At 44.6% G+C, this 17,500-nt stretch overlaps 1 protein-coding gene across 1 annotated transcript in view; it reads left to right on the forward strand.

Moving 5' to 3' along the window:
- kcnh5a (potassium voltage-gated channel, subfamily H (eag-related), member 5a) overlaps positions 1-17,500 on the forward strand; it is a 239,568-nt gene that overhangs the window by 77,724 nt on the left and 144,344 nt on the right. Inside the window, exons 5-7 of the mRNA XM_063222171.1 lie at positions 11,558-11,673; positions 15,233-15,376; positions 15,857-16,105. Coding sequence (XP_063078241.1) covers positions 11,558-11,673; positions 15,233-15,376; positions 15,857-16,105 — 509 coding nt within the window. The remainder of the gene's footprint in view (positions 1-11,557; positions 11,674-15,232; positions 15,377-15,856; positions 16,106-17,500) is intronic.

The following is a 17,500-nucleotide window of genomic DNA, read 5'->3' on the forward strand; positions in this document are numbered from 1 at the left end:
TCAGGTTCTTCTTTTCTTCTTTTTAAAAAATAAGAACCTAAGTGCAATCCACCTCTTCACTTGCAAGTTTTTTTAGTTTTAAGTTTGAAGTTTGAAGATTTAAGTTTTTTCAACTGGAGACACACCACACGGAAGAATGCAGCGCATTAACTAGCCTACTACACCCTAAAAATTGACAGACAGATGTCTTCTCTCCTGGCTGCGATCCATGTCCATCCTAAGTTGGTGCAGCAGACATGCAATGACGGCTTAATTGGCTCAAGTTAAAAGCGTTCGAGCCTCGTGTGTGGGTATGGAAAGGTGAGAGAGAAGGATGGATTGAGAGAGAGAGAGAGAGAGAGAGAGAGAGAGAGAGAGAGAGAGAGAGAGAGAGAGAGAGAGAACTGATAATGGAGTGTGGATAGCTAATTAGCTTGTTTTCCTCTGCATGCTCCACAAGTCTGGCTCTTTGGGCTCCTCTGAGAATGTGCTGCTAATCAAAAAGGGGATTACAAGACCAGAACTAAGATGTAGCAAGATACATAACTTGCTATGGACTCTTTTAATGTAATAATAATAGTTATAATAATAATAATAATAATAATAATAATAGTAATAATAATAATAATAATAATAGGTAGTAGGGTTGTAGTAGTTCAGTGGTTCCCAAACTTTTTCAGCGGGGACCCCCTTTTGGAAATTTTCGTGACCCCCCAACCAACATAGTCTTAGTCTAGGAATGTATTTGTAGCAATACTAGCGGACAAACTCTTAATGGAAAATCTAACAATATTAAAGGCCAAAAAATTGCCTAAGTTAGGGGCTGTTTATACGGTTTATACGGGTTTGCCTCTATAAACGAAGCTTTAAAAAAAACTCTGGCAAAAGTGGAGATTTTTAAAAACTCCGGTTAGCGTTTTTAGGCCTACAGTATATATAATCAGAGACTTGAATGGCGTTCCCCTTGCCACGCACAGCTTAACGTATATGAGAGCTCTGAGCAGCATATATATGCGTATTTGCCTAGCCTGGGCGAATAGCCGACTGTTGACTCCGTCAATCAGTCTGTCAAAAGCCATGAGGAATCTGTCTCCATGGACGGTGGAAGATGGTCTGATCTTACTCTTATCGTTTAAATTAATTGAAGTTTCAAACTCAAATTAAAACCCATATTGTGCTTTATTAGCGTGCATGTTACGTTATAGTGTCGTAAAAGCATACAAATAACAAAATGAAAGTGTGAATAACCAACCATAACCAATCAGTAACGGAGCTCGCGGGTGAGTTCTACGTCACCACTCTCAACTGTTTGTTGATTGGCTAAACACTGAGAGAACCGAGCTCGAGGCTTTTGCCAGACGATGTGCGGAGCCAAAATCTTTGGGTGGAGTACATGGATGGCGTCGCCAGGCTAGTATTTGCCTATGATGTCAACGAAAATATTTTGGTAAGCGTCGAGAACAAAAATGTTTGTTGATCAAAATACCCGGGTATGTATAAACAACTCCTTAATTGGGTAGGCCATACAGTATTTCATTGCAGTAGCTCAGGTGGGAAGTTATGAAGGCATGAATGAGTGTTTCGGTCACAGAGTCAGAGAGTGGTCCGGAGCCTGGGGATGTTCTTTAGGTGAAAAAAGGCAGGTTTGTGTTTGGTGTTTGGTGTTTTTGATGTGAGACTGTAATATTGTCGAACTCTTTTTGGTTCAAGGGGGCCGAACCAGTGGTATGGCTCCCTAGCTCACAGAGACCCGGCGGCCCCAAGGAATGAATTTTATAATGAACACTTTTTAATTATCCCCTTAGTGTCAGGAGATCTATTGAAGAAAATTCAATAGTTGCCCTTTCTGATGACTCCTTCAATCAGTATGCTGTTTTTTAACTTTTACTTAACACTTTGGTCATCAATGGGTAATCCTAATACAGTATGTACACAATTCCTCATCGATTAATCATTTCTGAACATATTGACATACAGTATCTGTCTGAATATCAGTTGACTTACAGGTATCTGTCAGCCTGCTGCTTTCTCCTCTTCATTCTCTATCTGTATGCTTCACACTGAGTAGATCTTCATTTAAATTGACACGCACCATGAGTCTGAGTAAGTAATGTGTAAAAGCAGTTTAACAAACAAGTACACCTTAACACAAAAAGTACAGTACACACCTAAGCAATAAGTGCCAAAGATACAGTAGCTCGCTGTGCTCAAAGAACCACACCGTCATCACATGATTCACCATGCGCCCGTCCCTTAAATAGTTCCCTTACGACCTCGTCCCGTCCGGCTGACACTGATAGACAGACAGGCTGATGGAGCTGCCGAGCTGCATTGCTAAGTGCTGTGTGTGCATGCAGATGAACACTGCCTTCCCACTTCACTGAGCTCCATATGTTGCTCTCCTTTCTCTCTCTTTCTTTTCCCCCATTTTTTCCCTCATGTTCCTGCCTGAAAAGGAGCGAGATGATGGTCGGTGGGTGGCTGGGTGGGAGGGGTTTTGTCGGTCGGACAGTCAGTCAGTCGGTGCAGCGAGCTATTTTTGTGGTTCTCACCAGGGCTGGAGGCCATCTGGCATAGCGGGCATTTCCCGATGGGTCCCGCACAGTTTCAGAATTTAAAAAAAAAATAAATCTTTTTTTTTAACATTTCTGAAAAAAGGGGCCCACAAGGGTGAGGGGCCCACTGGTGAGTCAGTTCTACGCCGCTAATTTTGAGGGGGCCCTTTACTAAGCCAAAAGTGACCGGGCCCTATTTCTCCGTCTAGCCCTGGTCCTCACCAATCAGTCTGCATGACTGATTCCTCCCTTCCATGCTGTGGCTACGGTCGGATACAGTGCTCTCTCAATAATGCTGATGTAGCAAGGGGGTGAGGAAGGGAAAAAAAGAAGAAAGGAGGAGGAATGAAACAAAGAAGAAAAAATTTAAGAGTAGAGCAGTAGAGTAGAGCAGTTTCGTTTATTCATCTCGAAGGAACTTAAGGTGTGTAGCAGCTTGCACATAAGATTACATTACATTACATTGCATTGCATTTGGCAGACGCTTTATAACCAAAGCGACTTACAAACGAGGACATAATCATAGCCAACATCACTAGCAAATACAAAGTGCACAGGAAATATACAGAACAAGTGCAGATCATACAGACATAAGAAGAAGAAGAAGAAGAAGAAGAAGAAGAAGAAGAAGAAGAAGAAGAAGAAGAAGAAGAAGAAGAAGAAGAAGAAGAAGAAGAAGAAGAAGAAGAAGAAGAGGAGGAGGAAGAGGAAGAAGACATAGCTATGAACAAGCTGTAAGAGAGCAATAGCACCGATAAAAAATAAGCAAAAATTGAAAAGGAAAAGAAAAAAGGAAAGGAAAGGAAGAAGGCGAAAACAGGGGGAGGAAGAAAATGACAAAAAAAGAAAAGAAGAAAGTTAAAAAAAGGATGAATATGTACAGTACCATTTTCGTCATCTTTACAAAATTATAAAAGACTAAAGAGGAGAAAGATGAAACAGTGTCCAGAAAGAAGGATACTCTTATATATAATTAATTCATATTTAATTCATAAGTACGCCATGCTTTTATACAATAGTGTAGGCTGTTGCAAGTAGCCTACATACATGTATATACATGCAGTGAGTGTACAAGCACTATGGTCTATAAAGGACATATATATTACTTTGACTTATGTAACTACAACACACAGCAATACACTTTAATATAAAGTGGAACCAGAAAAAAGTACAATAATAATAACAATAGTCATAAAGCCAAAAAGTTTCTCTCTGCTTTCTATTGCATTGTTTTTCTTTGCTTGTGTATACCCAAGGAGGATTCATAATCAGATTTGGGTCCACCACCATATAAGGTTTACGTAAGAGCAGTAATGGCTCATCTAAGCTCATTATGGGGGTATATCTTGGCTGTATATGTGCTCCATTTGAAGGAGTCAGGAGGATTGTGCCAGCACAGAGGAAATTGCATGAAGTAAGCACAACCTCCTCCATTTGAGCTGCGGCCATCACGCATAGGCTATTAGTAGGCCGACATGCTATCTATTTTGCCCAAATGTCACCATTCATCCATATACCACCTTTTGTCTATACATTACGTGTTATTATTTTCTTTAATTAATCATACACATTTGTGTTTTGCTACAAATTATACACATGTGGGTAAGACTTTATTTTAATGGTTCACTATTACAGTGGATGTAACAAATTTGGTACAGTATAATAACAAGTGTACTGTAACAATATTTAATACCAGTTAATTACACACAAATACATGATATAAGTAAAAAAAATTGGTACATGGTGTTACACTGATATTACATGGTATTGATTATTGTTACACTGGTTATTACACTGTACCTGTTATAGTGAACCATAAAATAAAGTCACATTTGTCTGACCAACCGAAAACACAGTACATCAGTATCCTGATTGACACGGGGCAGATCCAGTCACTTTTCACGATGAAATCCCCTTATCATGCTGGGGGGTGGTGCAGTAGTCAGGTTGGTAGTCATGCTTGTTAGGAAGACTGATCTGATATTATCTCATGTTAATCATCATTGTCATCCTTGCTGGACCTAGCCTCGCGCACTATCCTACGTACTTCCGCCAAGAGACTTGGCTCTGCACTACTGTACGTCTGGTACCTGTTTTTTGTGGAGCGATGTTGAGCGGCAGGATTTGGCTGGTGTTCAACAACTTATTCTGATTTTTCAGAAAATGTCCTTCCCGCTTCCTGCAATCGCGTCAGATCAAACAACCTCCAGACCATGAATACGAAATGAAATGTTAGCATTATGGGATGGTCAGGACCAGGCTATTACATCAAAGGTGTTTGATCTGTTTTATGACTCTTTTTTTAAAATATATTTTTAGGGGCTGATAGGAAAAGTGGAGATTATGACCGGAAGTGAATGTGGGAAGAGACATAGGGAAGGATCAGCAAATGACCTGGGTGCCTGGGGAATCAAACCCGGGTCGCCGGTGTAGTAACCCAGTGCCCTACCGTTAGGCCACGATAGGGCCCTGTTTTGTGCCTCTTGATTTTGTCTTGGACACCCACTGCATTTAGACCTACAGTCTTTATGTCCAACCCCAAAATTACACTGCGCTATTGGAGGAGGGTTCGTGAGCCGGCCAGGGGTGAGAGTAGACGGTTGCGGAATACCGGGATAAAATTCACAGCTGGTGCACAGTACCGGTAAGAGAATAGGATTAATGCTGCCCAAAAACCCACATTTGAAAAAAGTAAGATTATTTTGTTTGTTTATTGTTTGTTTGTGGGTGGGGATAGCCTCGTGCGCCATCCTACGTGCTTCCGCCAAGACACTTGGCTCCGCACTACGTCTGGTACCTGTCTTCTGTGGAGCGTTGTTGACCGGTAGGATTTTCACCGGTGTTCTGACAAACGGTCCTAAATTGTAATTTTATCCTACGGTAGGATGTTCTGTCAGACAAGTCTGTTAAACGCTCCTACATCGCCATAGATAGACGTCAGACATGTTTGTTCAACAACTTATAAGTTAAAAAATTCCGAAAATCTCCTTCCTGCTTCCTGCAATCGCGTCAGATCAAACAAAGTCCAGACCACGAATACGAAATGCAAATGGTAGTATTATGGGATGGTCTGGACCAGGCTAGGGTGGGGAGGGGAGTGGCACCGGTAAGAAACAAAAAAAGACTTTCACCCCTGTAGCCAGCCCAATGCAAGTAAGCCTAAACTCCTCTGTTAGCGCTGCCATGCTGTGTGTGTTAGGAAGCTCACACTGGGAAGTCTTGCTGTACTTTTCATGTCTAACTAGCTTGAACTAGCTTGGTTGGTTATGTGGGGGACCTGAGGACATAACAGACTTAAGAGAAATGAGAGAGTGAGGAAGAGAAGGGGGGAGAGGGAGAAGAAGGAGAGTGAGGGAGGGAGGGAGGGATGGAGGAAGAGAAAGACAGGAGGAGAGCGTAGAAAGGAGAGAGGGAGGGAGGGAGAGAGACAGAGAAATGAGAGAGTGAGGAAGAGAAGGGGGGAGCGGGAGAAGAAGGAGAGAGGGAGAGAAAGAAAGACAGGAGAAGAGAGGGGAAGGGAAAGAGAGGGAAGGAGAGAGAGAGGGAAATGAAAGAGAGAAACTTCATGACACGTAGCTGGGTGAGATTAATGAGTGTGGGCATCAAAGCAGGCACCCTGCCTCTATATTCACACACACACATGCACGCACGCACGCACACACACACACACACACACACACACACACACACACACACACACACACACACACACACACACACACACACACATACGTGCGCGTACACACACACACACACACGCACTCGCACACGCACGCGCACACGCACACGTAGACACACACACACACACCTCCCCATAGAAACACGCACACACACGCACAAACACGCACATACCTGCACACACACACACACACACACACACACACACACACACACACACACACACACACACACACACACACACACACACACACACACACACACACACACACACACACACACACACACTCCGGTACACACACACACATGCACACATTGCAGCACACATCCACACACCATCCATGTTTGTTCAGCGTTGTTTTAGACCAATTTTGATCTATCTGCGATGATCTCTCTTTCTCTCATTCTCTGTCTCTGTCTCTGTCTCTGTCTTTCTCCATGGCATTCTTTATTTGAGAATGATTAAACCACACTGGAGCCCCTTACTCCCGAGCACGAGAAAAGTTTAAATCCATCCGTAGCGATGTTGAGCTCGGCAGTACAGTAGTTCAGCACCACGGCCAGTGACCTTGCCCAAACACGCTACTCGGCAGTAGTTCAGCACCACGGTCAGCGACCTTACCCAAACACGCTACTTCACATTTTAATCTCAGCTTCTCGCGTGCAGTGGTCGCGCGACCCCATGCAGCCTTTCTCCTGCAAGAGCCGCGCAATCACGAGAAGCTCGTTCTCCAAAGTGGCTAAAGTGGCTTTGCTCAAACACTTTGCTGGAAAATCAATGCTACTCAAATAGCAGTACATACAGTAGGCCAGTGATTCTCAAACTTTTTCAGACAGAGGACCACTTTGTCCCCAACTGAATTGACAGTTGACTGGTGCTAATTTGACACTGTTAATTTTGATGCAGATCACTTACTTTTTATTCACATTTGCAAGCCAGTCTTATTGTGGTGAAAATATGACTTCAGGCATGTTTGGCTTTGTAATAATGTTACAAATATAGACTAGTGCTTGCTTGTCTTAGAAAAGTAGAAATTCCCTTGCGGACCACCTGAGCTCTGTCGCGGACCACCAGTGGTCCCCGGACCACACTTTGAGAATCACTGCAGTAGACAGACGGAGGTGGAAATAAAGAGATAGATTGTCAGTGATGGGCAAAACGGATTTATTAGTTACAATTCAGTGCCACATTTTTCAAATGACTTCCAATTCAACCAGGTGATCTTTCTACCAGCAAATCACTTGGTTGAATTGGACGGGTAAAAACCAAATCATTTGGGATATGTGGAAATAGATTGTAACTAAAGACTGCATTGTTCCCATCACTGAGAATGATACTAATATGTATAGATCCGCAGAGGGAGCATGTGAAGAAGGCAGGATATTGGTGGAGGCAGGGGAGCCAACGGTGGTGGACAACAGGGTCAGTCGCAGAACTGAATCCTCATTACATTCTGGCTGCATTCTAATATGCACACTCCCGTACTCCACTTGATGTCAGTGACATCGTCATGAGGTCACAAGCAGGCAAGTGAGCAAGGGAGGACGGATGTCCGCATATTGGAATCCACCCTCTATGTATTGGTTGGGGGGGCGGGGTGAGTGGCGGCATTCAGATTACATTGTCCCAGACCACAGTCGTCAACAGCCCATTCATTTCACATATGTGCTAGATAACTTAAGTTGTGATAGGCCACCGCTCATCTGTTGAGAAGGTGCAGGATTCAGTAGAAATTTCTGTATAAAAAGAAGGGGGCAAAAGACAGAGGGGTGTCGCGCCAGTAACTCCAGTCCTTGTGCGTTGGTTCCAAAGCGATAATCCACAGAAACAAAGAGTAGAACTCGCACACCAGCAGCCGATGCAATAATTGATTTATTGCTTTACATATGTACAAGTGACCAAGGTGCTACCCAAAAGTGCAAAACGTTTTCGGTCACCAGACCTTCCTCAGTGCAAAAAGCCAAGAAATTCAGAATGCAATTGGCGGTATGACTCTGTTCGGAGGAGTCCCCTGGTTTTCCAAGGAAAGCAGAGATTCAGGGGACAGCAGCAGCATAGGGAATGCTTACCCAATTTAAAATTAGGAGCGCAAACAATTCCCACATGAACAGAGCAGGCAACATGACAAGGAGTAGCCCGGCAAGTTGGAGCTGGGGAGGTGGTGGGTTGCGGGACGAGTAACGAGAGTTGGGAACAAAACTGAGAACTTTTAAAAGGTGCCAAATATGAAACTGACCAAAGAAGAGCAAGGAGAGTTGATAAGCTTATCTAGAACACTAAATATGACGAATAATAAGCAGCAAGAACTTGACTACAATAGCCTGGCCAGAACGAACGGTGATGCTAGATTTTTTACTTTGGCCACCTCTGCTCCACAGAAAAGTGAGTGGTAAAGAGAGGAGGAGAATATTAATGGAATGAAGAACAGAGATAGGAGGGGAGAGGGGTCTCTCTCTCTCTCTCTCTCTCTCTCTCTCTCTCTCTCTCTCTCTCTCTCTCCTCCACTAAAGAAAAGGATGGCTAGGGGGGGAGATGGGAAAGAGGCCGATGGGAAATAAGTTTGCTGGGGTTCTTTGTGTCTAAGATTGAGTTTGGCAGCCTGGAGGCAGCCCAAGACAGCACTTGATAATGTGTGCACATGTGCATGTCCACGTGTGTGTGTGTGTGTGTGTGTGTGTGTGTGTGTGTGTGTGTGTGTGTGTGTGTGTGTGTGTGTGTGTGTGTGTGTGTGTGTGTGTGTGTGTGTGTGTGTGTGTGTGTGTGTGTGTGTGTGTGTGTGTGTGTGTGTGCAGGTATGTGTGGGCGTGTGTGTGTATGTGTGGACATGTGTGTGTGTGTGTGTGTGTGTGTGTGTGTGTGTGTGTGTGTGTGTGTGTGTGTGTGTGTGTGTGTGTGTGTGTGTGTGTCTGTGTGTGTTTGTGTGCGTGTGTGTGTGTGTGTGTGTCTGTGTGTGTCTGTGTGTGTGTGTTTGTGTGTGTTTTGGGTGTATGTTTCACTTCCTCACCTCTTAGTTTCTCTCTGCCTGTGTCTCTGTCTCTGTCTCTGTCTCTGTCTCTCTGTCTCTCTGTCTCTCTCTCTCTCTCTCTCTCTCTCTCTCTCTCTCTCTCTCTCTCTCTCTCTCTCTCTCTCTTTGTCTGTGTCTTTGTTAGTGTTGGAATAGATGGGATGTGAGTGCATGTGAGGCCGAACATTATTACTTCTGTTAACTGCACCTGAGCAACCCTGTGAATGAGTCTGTGCGTCATTAACAAAAGAAACACAACAGTCCTCCTTCCTGTTCACTGACGTTAGCTAGAGTATCCAGTCAATCTACGGCAGTAAAGGCTTTGTTGTTCTGCAATACCAGGGGGGAACGTCGACGGGTGCGCACAAGTGCGTAGCACCGGTATAAAAATTACAGCTGGTGCGCAGTACCTGTAAGAGAATAGGTTTAATGCTGCCCAAAATCTCACATTTGAAAAAAGTAAAGTCTGCTATTTAAGGAGAAAACCTGTGCAAGCACACTACGCCATTTGAGACAAGGGTCCTCCTATGAAGAGAAACCTGAAATAGTCATACAGTGCTATAGATCTGTAGTGCACATTAAGTTAACGTTGTTTTTTTATTGTTTGTTTGCGGGTGTTGAACGCGGGTATACGGGTGGGTATACCCACTTAAAGCGATGGTTCGGAGTAGAATCACCCTAATGCCATTTGAACCGTGACACCCATCCACCTTTACACCCGAAGTGTTTTCTGCCGCAGGCTTACATCAACAGAGTTGCCGTGTTATTCGATGTTTATTCCGGATAGCTTGACTCAAGCGCATATGGATCCTGGGCACCGTCTCCAAACTTTCCCCACAAAAATAACATGTCATGACACCAAACTTCTACAGTATAACAAATGTGGTTTGTACTCACAAAAAGATGAATTTGAAACTTTGTACATATTCCAGGAGTTTATTAGTAACAACACACGAGACGATTAGCTTTTCTGCTGCTAAACATCCGTCGACGTTACTTCCTCCAGCTTTGTTGATGGAAACAAATACACAGGTTTGTGTTTTAGTCCACAGCCAGGATATATGCACGAGTGTGGCATCGTCTTCTATTTATTAAACGTGGTAAAATTTAAATCCGAAGTGGTTAATTTCTAGTTGTAGCGCAAGCTGTCTTTTTGAGTTTTCCGCCCTCCGGACTCACGTGTATTTGTTTCCATCAACAAAGTCCCAGCTGGAGGAAGTGACGTCGACGGATGTTTAGCAGCAGAAAAGCTAATCGTCTCGTGTGTTGTTACTAATAAACTCCTGGACTATGTACAAAGTTTCAAATTCATCTTTTTGGGAGTACAAACCACATTTGTTATACTGTAGAAGTTTGGTGTCATGACATGTTATTTTTGTGGGCAAAGTTTGGAGACGGTGCCCAGGATCCATATGCGCTTGAGTCAAGCTATCCGGAATAAACATCGAATAACAGGGCAACTCTGTTGATGTAAGCCTGCGGCAGAAAACACTTCGGGTGTAAAGGTGGATGGGTGTCACGGTTCAAATGGCATTAGGGTGATTCTACTCCGAACCATCGCTTTAAAATGGATTGATCCATTATTTTGAATAGCACAAATATATACAGTATACCCACTTCAAAAAATGCTCAAATATACAGTATACCCACTTCAAAAAAGTAGACTGCACAACTGGGTAGCACCGGTAAGAAATGAAAACCACTTTTTACCACCGTGCAATACTAATAAGACTGGTTCACCTCCTTACTGTCGTCATAGTTCTTTTCATTCAGTACTAGCACTTGACTTTTTTTAATGCACACATAAACTTATAACTTAACACTTCAACTTTAAAAATGAACATCCTCTCATTGTAACAGCCTCTTTTACTACAAGACAGAGTCCTACTATAAGACCACGATTACTGTAAGAGATTTATAGTGGTTTACTTCGTGTGAGGTGATATTAAACAAATCAATTTATGAAACTTTTAGTGTTAAGTGTCTGCCGGTGGACTATCAAAATAAAATGGCCCCCTGTGAGACATTTGGGCCTTTTTTATTACTATGGTTTCTCTCTCTTTCCTCTGAGTGAGACATGGCTTTGTCTTGTTGTGTGTGTGTGTGTGTGTGTGTATGTGTGTGTGTGTGTGTGTGTGTGTGTGTGTGTGTGTGTGTGTGTGTGTGTGTGTGTGTGTGTGTGTGTGTGTGTGTGTGTGTGTGTGTCTGTGTGTGTTGCGTGTGTGTGTGTGTGCACCTGTGTGCGCCTCTGTGCGCACCTCTATGTGTGTGTGTGTGTACGTGTGTACTTGTATGTGTGTGTGTGTGTGTGTGTACGCGCGTGTGTGTGTGTGTTGTCAGGATGGACTAAGTTCGCCCGGCTGACGCGGGCCCTGACCACCAACCGGGGCACCCTTCAGCAGCTGGCTCCTATGAACAAGACCGAGGTCACGCACAAACACTCACGACTGGCCGAGGTGAGTGGCACGCACGCACGCACGCATACACGCTCGCATGCACGCACACACACACGCACAAACACACACACACACTCAGCTACAAAACTCACAACTGGCCGAGGTGAGTGTCATGCACACACGCACGCACGCACACACACACACACACACACACACACACACACACACACACACACACACACACACTCAGCTACAAAACTCACGACTGGCCGAGGTGAGTGTCACGCACGCACGCATGCACGCACGCAAGCACACATGCACGCACACACACACACACACACACACACACACACACACACACACACACACACACACTTAGCAACAAAACTCACAACTGGCCGAGGTGAGTGTCACGAACACACGCACGCACGCACGCACGCACGCATGCACACACACACACACACACACACACACACACACACACACACACACACACACACAGATTGTGGACATACACACATCTCCATGACATCACAATTCACCATGCACAGCCTACTTGAAAGTCAAAAATAAAACTGAGAGTGTCTGACATTTGCTACGTTTACATGAGACATTTCATTCGGAATTGACTGACTTTAATTCTGAATAGAGCCTAATTCTGCTTTAAAAATGCCATGTTAACACCTCTTAATTTGGAATTAAATGAAATATCAGAGTAAATTCGAGAGAACTATTTAATTCTGAATTATTCATTTGGAATTAAAACCGTCATGTAGACGAAGCAAATGTCTCATGTCCAGGGCCGGTTCTCATCAATTCGGGGCCCTAGACGAGCAACCCCTTTACTTTTTATGAACATAGAAATTGGCATCTGTGAACATGGCATCATACACAGCTGATCTAACATTTACTGTGCATGTACCGTATTCTGAGAGTCCTTGAATAATGAGCATCAATGTAAAGTTTAATGTTTTACTTCACTTGACGTTCTCATTCTGTCTGATTTTTCGGCTTTACTATGGTGCCCCCATGACATTTGGTGCCCTTGGCGACCGCCTTGTCTGCCTGTGCCTATCGCCGGCCCTGCTTGTCTTAGCCTCTCATTGCCCTGAGCGACCAGAGCGAATTTTATCAATAAAAAGTCAGCTAATATTATGGTAATGAGCTATGACGCGGGTTTGGCGAAAACCAATTGGAATGTTCATAGCTCCGAATGTCCCAGGCTGTCAAGCCAGACCTTTTATGTGATTAGCTAAATCAAACATGTCAATGTCACGTCCAGAGTGAATACAGCGAATTCAAGGCGAAACTTCTACGCCAGGCAGCATTGGTTGCTCTTGGTGTGGACAAGGCATGATGCCGCATTCCCCAGCAGTGGTAGCTTCCCAATATGCAACCAGGAGTCAGCTACCCTCCCACTTGAAAGCGTTCCAACCAGCAAGTCAAACAAACTACAAACATGGAGGGACAAAATACATATCCACTTCTCAAAGATGTCAGCATACAATGAGGTGTAAACAACACCATGCGTTTTTTTCATTTAGCCGCATTTCATCTTTGAAAGAGGCAATGCCAATATAACTGCACCTTAGAAAGGTTCACGGGCGCTTTTGCAACCTTAACCTGTCCGAATCAACTTTATTTGTCCATAGAATGATGATTGCTGAGTGATGTGCAACATAAACTATCCCCAACACTGTACGCTGTCATTGCTGTGATGACATCACGATTGTCAATGGGACGTAGTCAGTTTGCTTCGATCTTGCCCCAGCTCGCAACTTGACCATTCCACTTCAACAGGTGTTCCAATGCATTTCAGCAAGTAGGAGCTCAGAAACATCCCACCTCTCACCGTTGGGGAATGTGCCATTAGCCTCTCCTCCTCCTGGTCTAGCACCTCCCCACCCCTCTCCCATGCCATGTATTTTCACTGCCTCTCTCCCAACCGGCATACTTAACTTTATTATTTTATTTTTTATTTTTTTTATTTTGACCTTTATTTAACCAGGAAGGTCCCATTGAGGTAAAAACCTCTTCTTCCAGGGAGTCCTGGCCAAGACAGCATTAAGACAAAGGAGACGCATGCATTGGCGAAAACCAATTGGAATGTTGATAGCTCTGAATGTCCCAGGCTGTCAAGCCAGCGTGTTTATGTGATTAGCTAAATCAAACATGTCAATGTCACGTCCAGAGTGAATACAGCGAATTCAAGGCGAAACTTTATATGCCCATTCAGTATGTATAAATGCAGAATTGCACAATGCAAAGGGTGTTTACTGACCTGATTGCACTGTATGCAGTGTGCCATTTTCTTCTCTCAATGCACTTAGGTGTTGCGGGGGGACAGGGTTGCGGGTGGGTTGTGGTGGTAGGCCAAGTATGCAATGATTGTGGCCAGGGCCGCTGACAGCTTTTTGCTGGGCCCAGGACAAAGTCATCCGAAAGACGCCCCCCACACCATCCAATACATACAATGTAATGAGGACCCCATTTTGGGGCCCCCTCTCTCTCTCCCTGGGCCGGGACAACAGACCCCTTTGTCCCCCCCCTGTCGGCTTCCCTGGTTGTGGCCTAATGGTAGGGTGTCAGCCCCAGTTACATACACCCCTCCACCACCACCACCACCACCACCACCACCTTGCCGCTTTTAACTCCGTACCATTGGACACACAGCCGTGCGTAATGCACTCTCCCCCACCTCTCCTCCTGTCGCACAAAATGTACTCACTGTTTGGCACTGATGCATGTAACATGCCAGACTCTAGTCTAGGAGAACTCTTGTGGCCCTACTGGCTTGCCGTCTTATTTCCCATGATGCTATGAACTAACTACCCCCCCAACTCTCCCTTCCCGCCCTCCCTTCCCCCCCTTTTAAATATTGCATACGCTGAGTTAATGGGTTATTTTTTTCTCCAAGGAGGGGGAAAACTACAGAGACAACGGTACAGCAGGCTGTCTAACTCTAAATGCCTCTGTAGACAGTCATGTGTGCTGCATGCTACAGCAATGGCTTTCAAATTCTGTGGGGTGCTGGTTAGCCTAGTTTCTCCTGGAGAAATGAAAAGCATTACATGTGTCTTTGTATGCAAGTCCTTAGCGTATGCGCTGCAGCTTTTAAAAGTTTTAAAGTTTCGGAGCTCGTCATAGATGGAACACCAATCTAAGTGACACATGAAAGCTTTGGAATGCATTTTGTTGCCGGCCATGAATGAAGTTTTTACTGAAGTTACTGACATTTTTGAATTATGTTCTCTTTCATGTTTCTTGTCTCACTGTAGTTGAGTAACTGTATAGTACTCTGTATATACTGATCTTTCTTTCTTTCTTTCCCCATCTCATTTCCCTCCCATTTCATTTGACCCCTTTTTCTGTCCTTCTCTCTCTCTCTCTCTCTCTCTCTCTCTCTCTCTCTCTCTCTCTCTCTCTCTCTCTCTCTCTCTCTCTCTCTCTCTCTCTCTCTCTCTCTCTCTCTCTCTCGCACACACACACACACACACACACACACACACACACACACACGCCCCCCCCCCACACACACACACCCACCCATGCCCCCCCCCTCCCCCATCCTCCCCCATCCTCCTCCTCTTCTCCCATCATGTGCTGCCGCCCCCTGCAGGCTCTCCAACTGGGCTCAGAGATCCTGCCCCAGTACAAGCAGGAGGCCCCCAAGACGCCGCCCCACATCATCCTGCACTACTGCACCTTCAAGACCACCTGGGACTGGATCATCCTCATCCTCACCTTCTACACCGCCATCATGGTATGCAGTATACACACGGACAATAGCTGTTACGACCCAAAAGGACAATAAAACGAGGGGCCACAGAGTCAAGTTAACTTTCATTTTTTTACTTGGTCGGTTTCTGGGCAGCAGTACAATTAAACAACGTACGCAGACTAAACAAACATAAACACAAAACAACATCAGGTCACGAGAGCAAAGTCCGCCAGCTTTAAAGTCCTCACACAGAGGCACGCAGCCGAGGGCAAGAGCGGAAACAGCAAAACGATTACCTTTGTGCTCTTTCTTTAGTGTGGGCGCAGGCTGGCTTTATAAAGCTCCCGTCCACCTGCGCTGCATTTCCACTCAGAAGCGCCAGGTGTGCGCGCACAGCTGCCAGCAATCTGCGCACCTGAAACTTGTTAGGAAAAAATGGGACAGAAGTGGAAGAGGCACAGACGTGCACTCACATATGCGCAGAACCAAAGCATATACTACATGTGTCTCTGTTCCGTGTAGGTACCGTACAACGTGTCCTTCAAGACCAAGCAGAACAACCTGGCGTGGCTAGTGGTGGACAGCGTGGTGGACGTGATCTTCCTGGTGGACATCGTGCTCAACTTCCACACCACCTTCGTGGGGCCCGGCGGCGAGGTCATCTCCGACCCCAAGCTCATCCGCATGAACTACCTGAAGACCTGGTTCGTCATCGACCTGCTCTCCTGCCTGCCCTACGACATCATCAACGCCTTCGAGAACGTGGACGAGGTACAGTAAGATCGAGCCATTCGTTACCTCCTGCCAAGGAGGCTATGTTTCCGGTCGCGGTGGTTTGTCTGTCTGTTTGTCTGTCTGGTTTGTTTGTCTGTTTGTTTGTCAGCAGGATAACACTTGTAAAAAACGTACGAAAAACGAATTTGGATTTGAACTTTGTGGGGTTGTTGGAAATGATCAAAGGAACAAGTGATTACATTTCGGTGGTGAACCGGAACCAGGATTTAAAAAAAAGATTCTTCATCATTGCAAGCCTAGAAATCTAGTGGCCGCAAATTGAATTGTGGGACAGACCGAATTTTGACATTCCCGCTTCTAACTTGACAAAAAGAAGGCAGAAAGACTTAAAATAATAACAGGGTGTAACATAGTCCTGTTCATAGTAATGTTCTGTCAAACAGCTTCCTTGTATGGGAAACTTGGATTAGATTCTTCTGTTCTGACAACTCCTATTACGTGTTATATTGACCCAAAATCGTGCATCAGACATTTTTCCAGTACCATGTCCAATCTAGCGTTCAATCTTACTGTAAGTGCAGCGCCATAATTAAAATTGATTAAGCCACTCATTGAAGTGCAAGTGATTATTCATCCTACTTAGATATTAAAGATTTAATTACCCCTCATGCGGCACTTGACTCCATCTCATTTTTATCGGCTGCAGTGTAGTACACGTAGATCCTTTGTTTCTCTCAATGCGCAACCAGTGTTTGTTTGTGATTGTGCATAAACTCTGCATTAGATTGCAAACCTCGTGCAATGAGCTTCCATTTGACTCTAGTTAAAATGTAGCTCATTATACAGAATGCTATTGCTGTACAGCAGGGAGGCTAAATCAAGTCCTTTGCTCTCAATCTGTCTCCTCCTTTTACTTGTCTTTCCCTAAGATCCACACAAAAGCATTTTGCTAAACATAGCAGAAAAACAGAATGCTGCAATTCTCCTGACACCACCCATTATGAATATGTTGCACAGCATGAAACATCAAAGTACACCAAACTATCATTATGAACCTCAGCTAACAAAGCAAAACAGGAGGTGCAAAGAAGCGTCTTACACCGACAGCACCTGGCGTGGAGTGGAGTGTTTGATACACAGTCAAGATTTATGATTCTTCACCTCTGTGAGTTAGAAAATGTCTCCGAAGGTGAACTTTGCATGCACCTTAGGTGTGCTCTTTATGACTTGTCTGTATTGGAGGCACTGTGTATTCTGTTCTGTGCTGCACTGTGAAAATGTGAAAGGTTCTTCACACAGGTTATTGTGACGGTACATGCACACCAACGGCGCGTACATCCACAGTACATCCACAGAACGTGTCCGTTATCAGTCCGAAACGGTTCGAATGCATAAAAACAAATCATGCATTGCACACAGGAACGCGGTGTA

The sequence above is a fragment of the Engraulis encrasicolus genome, chromosome 18 (genome assembly GCF_034702125.1).
Source record: "Engraulis encrasicolus isolate BLACKSEA-1 chromosome 18, IST_EnEncr_1.0, whole genome shotgun sequence".
NCBI classification, from domain to species: Eukaryota; Metazoa; Chordata; class Actinopteri; order Clupeiformes; family Engraulidae; genus Engraulis; species Engraulis encrasicolus.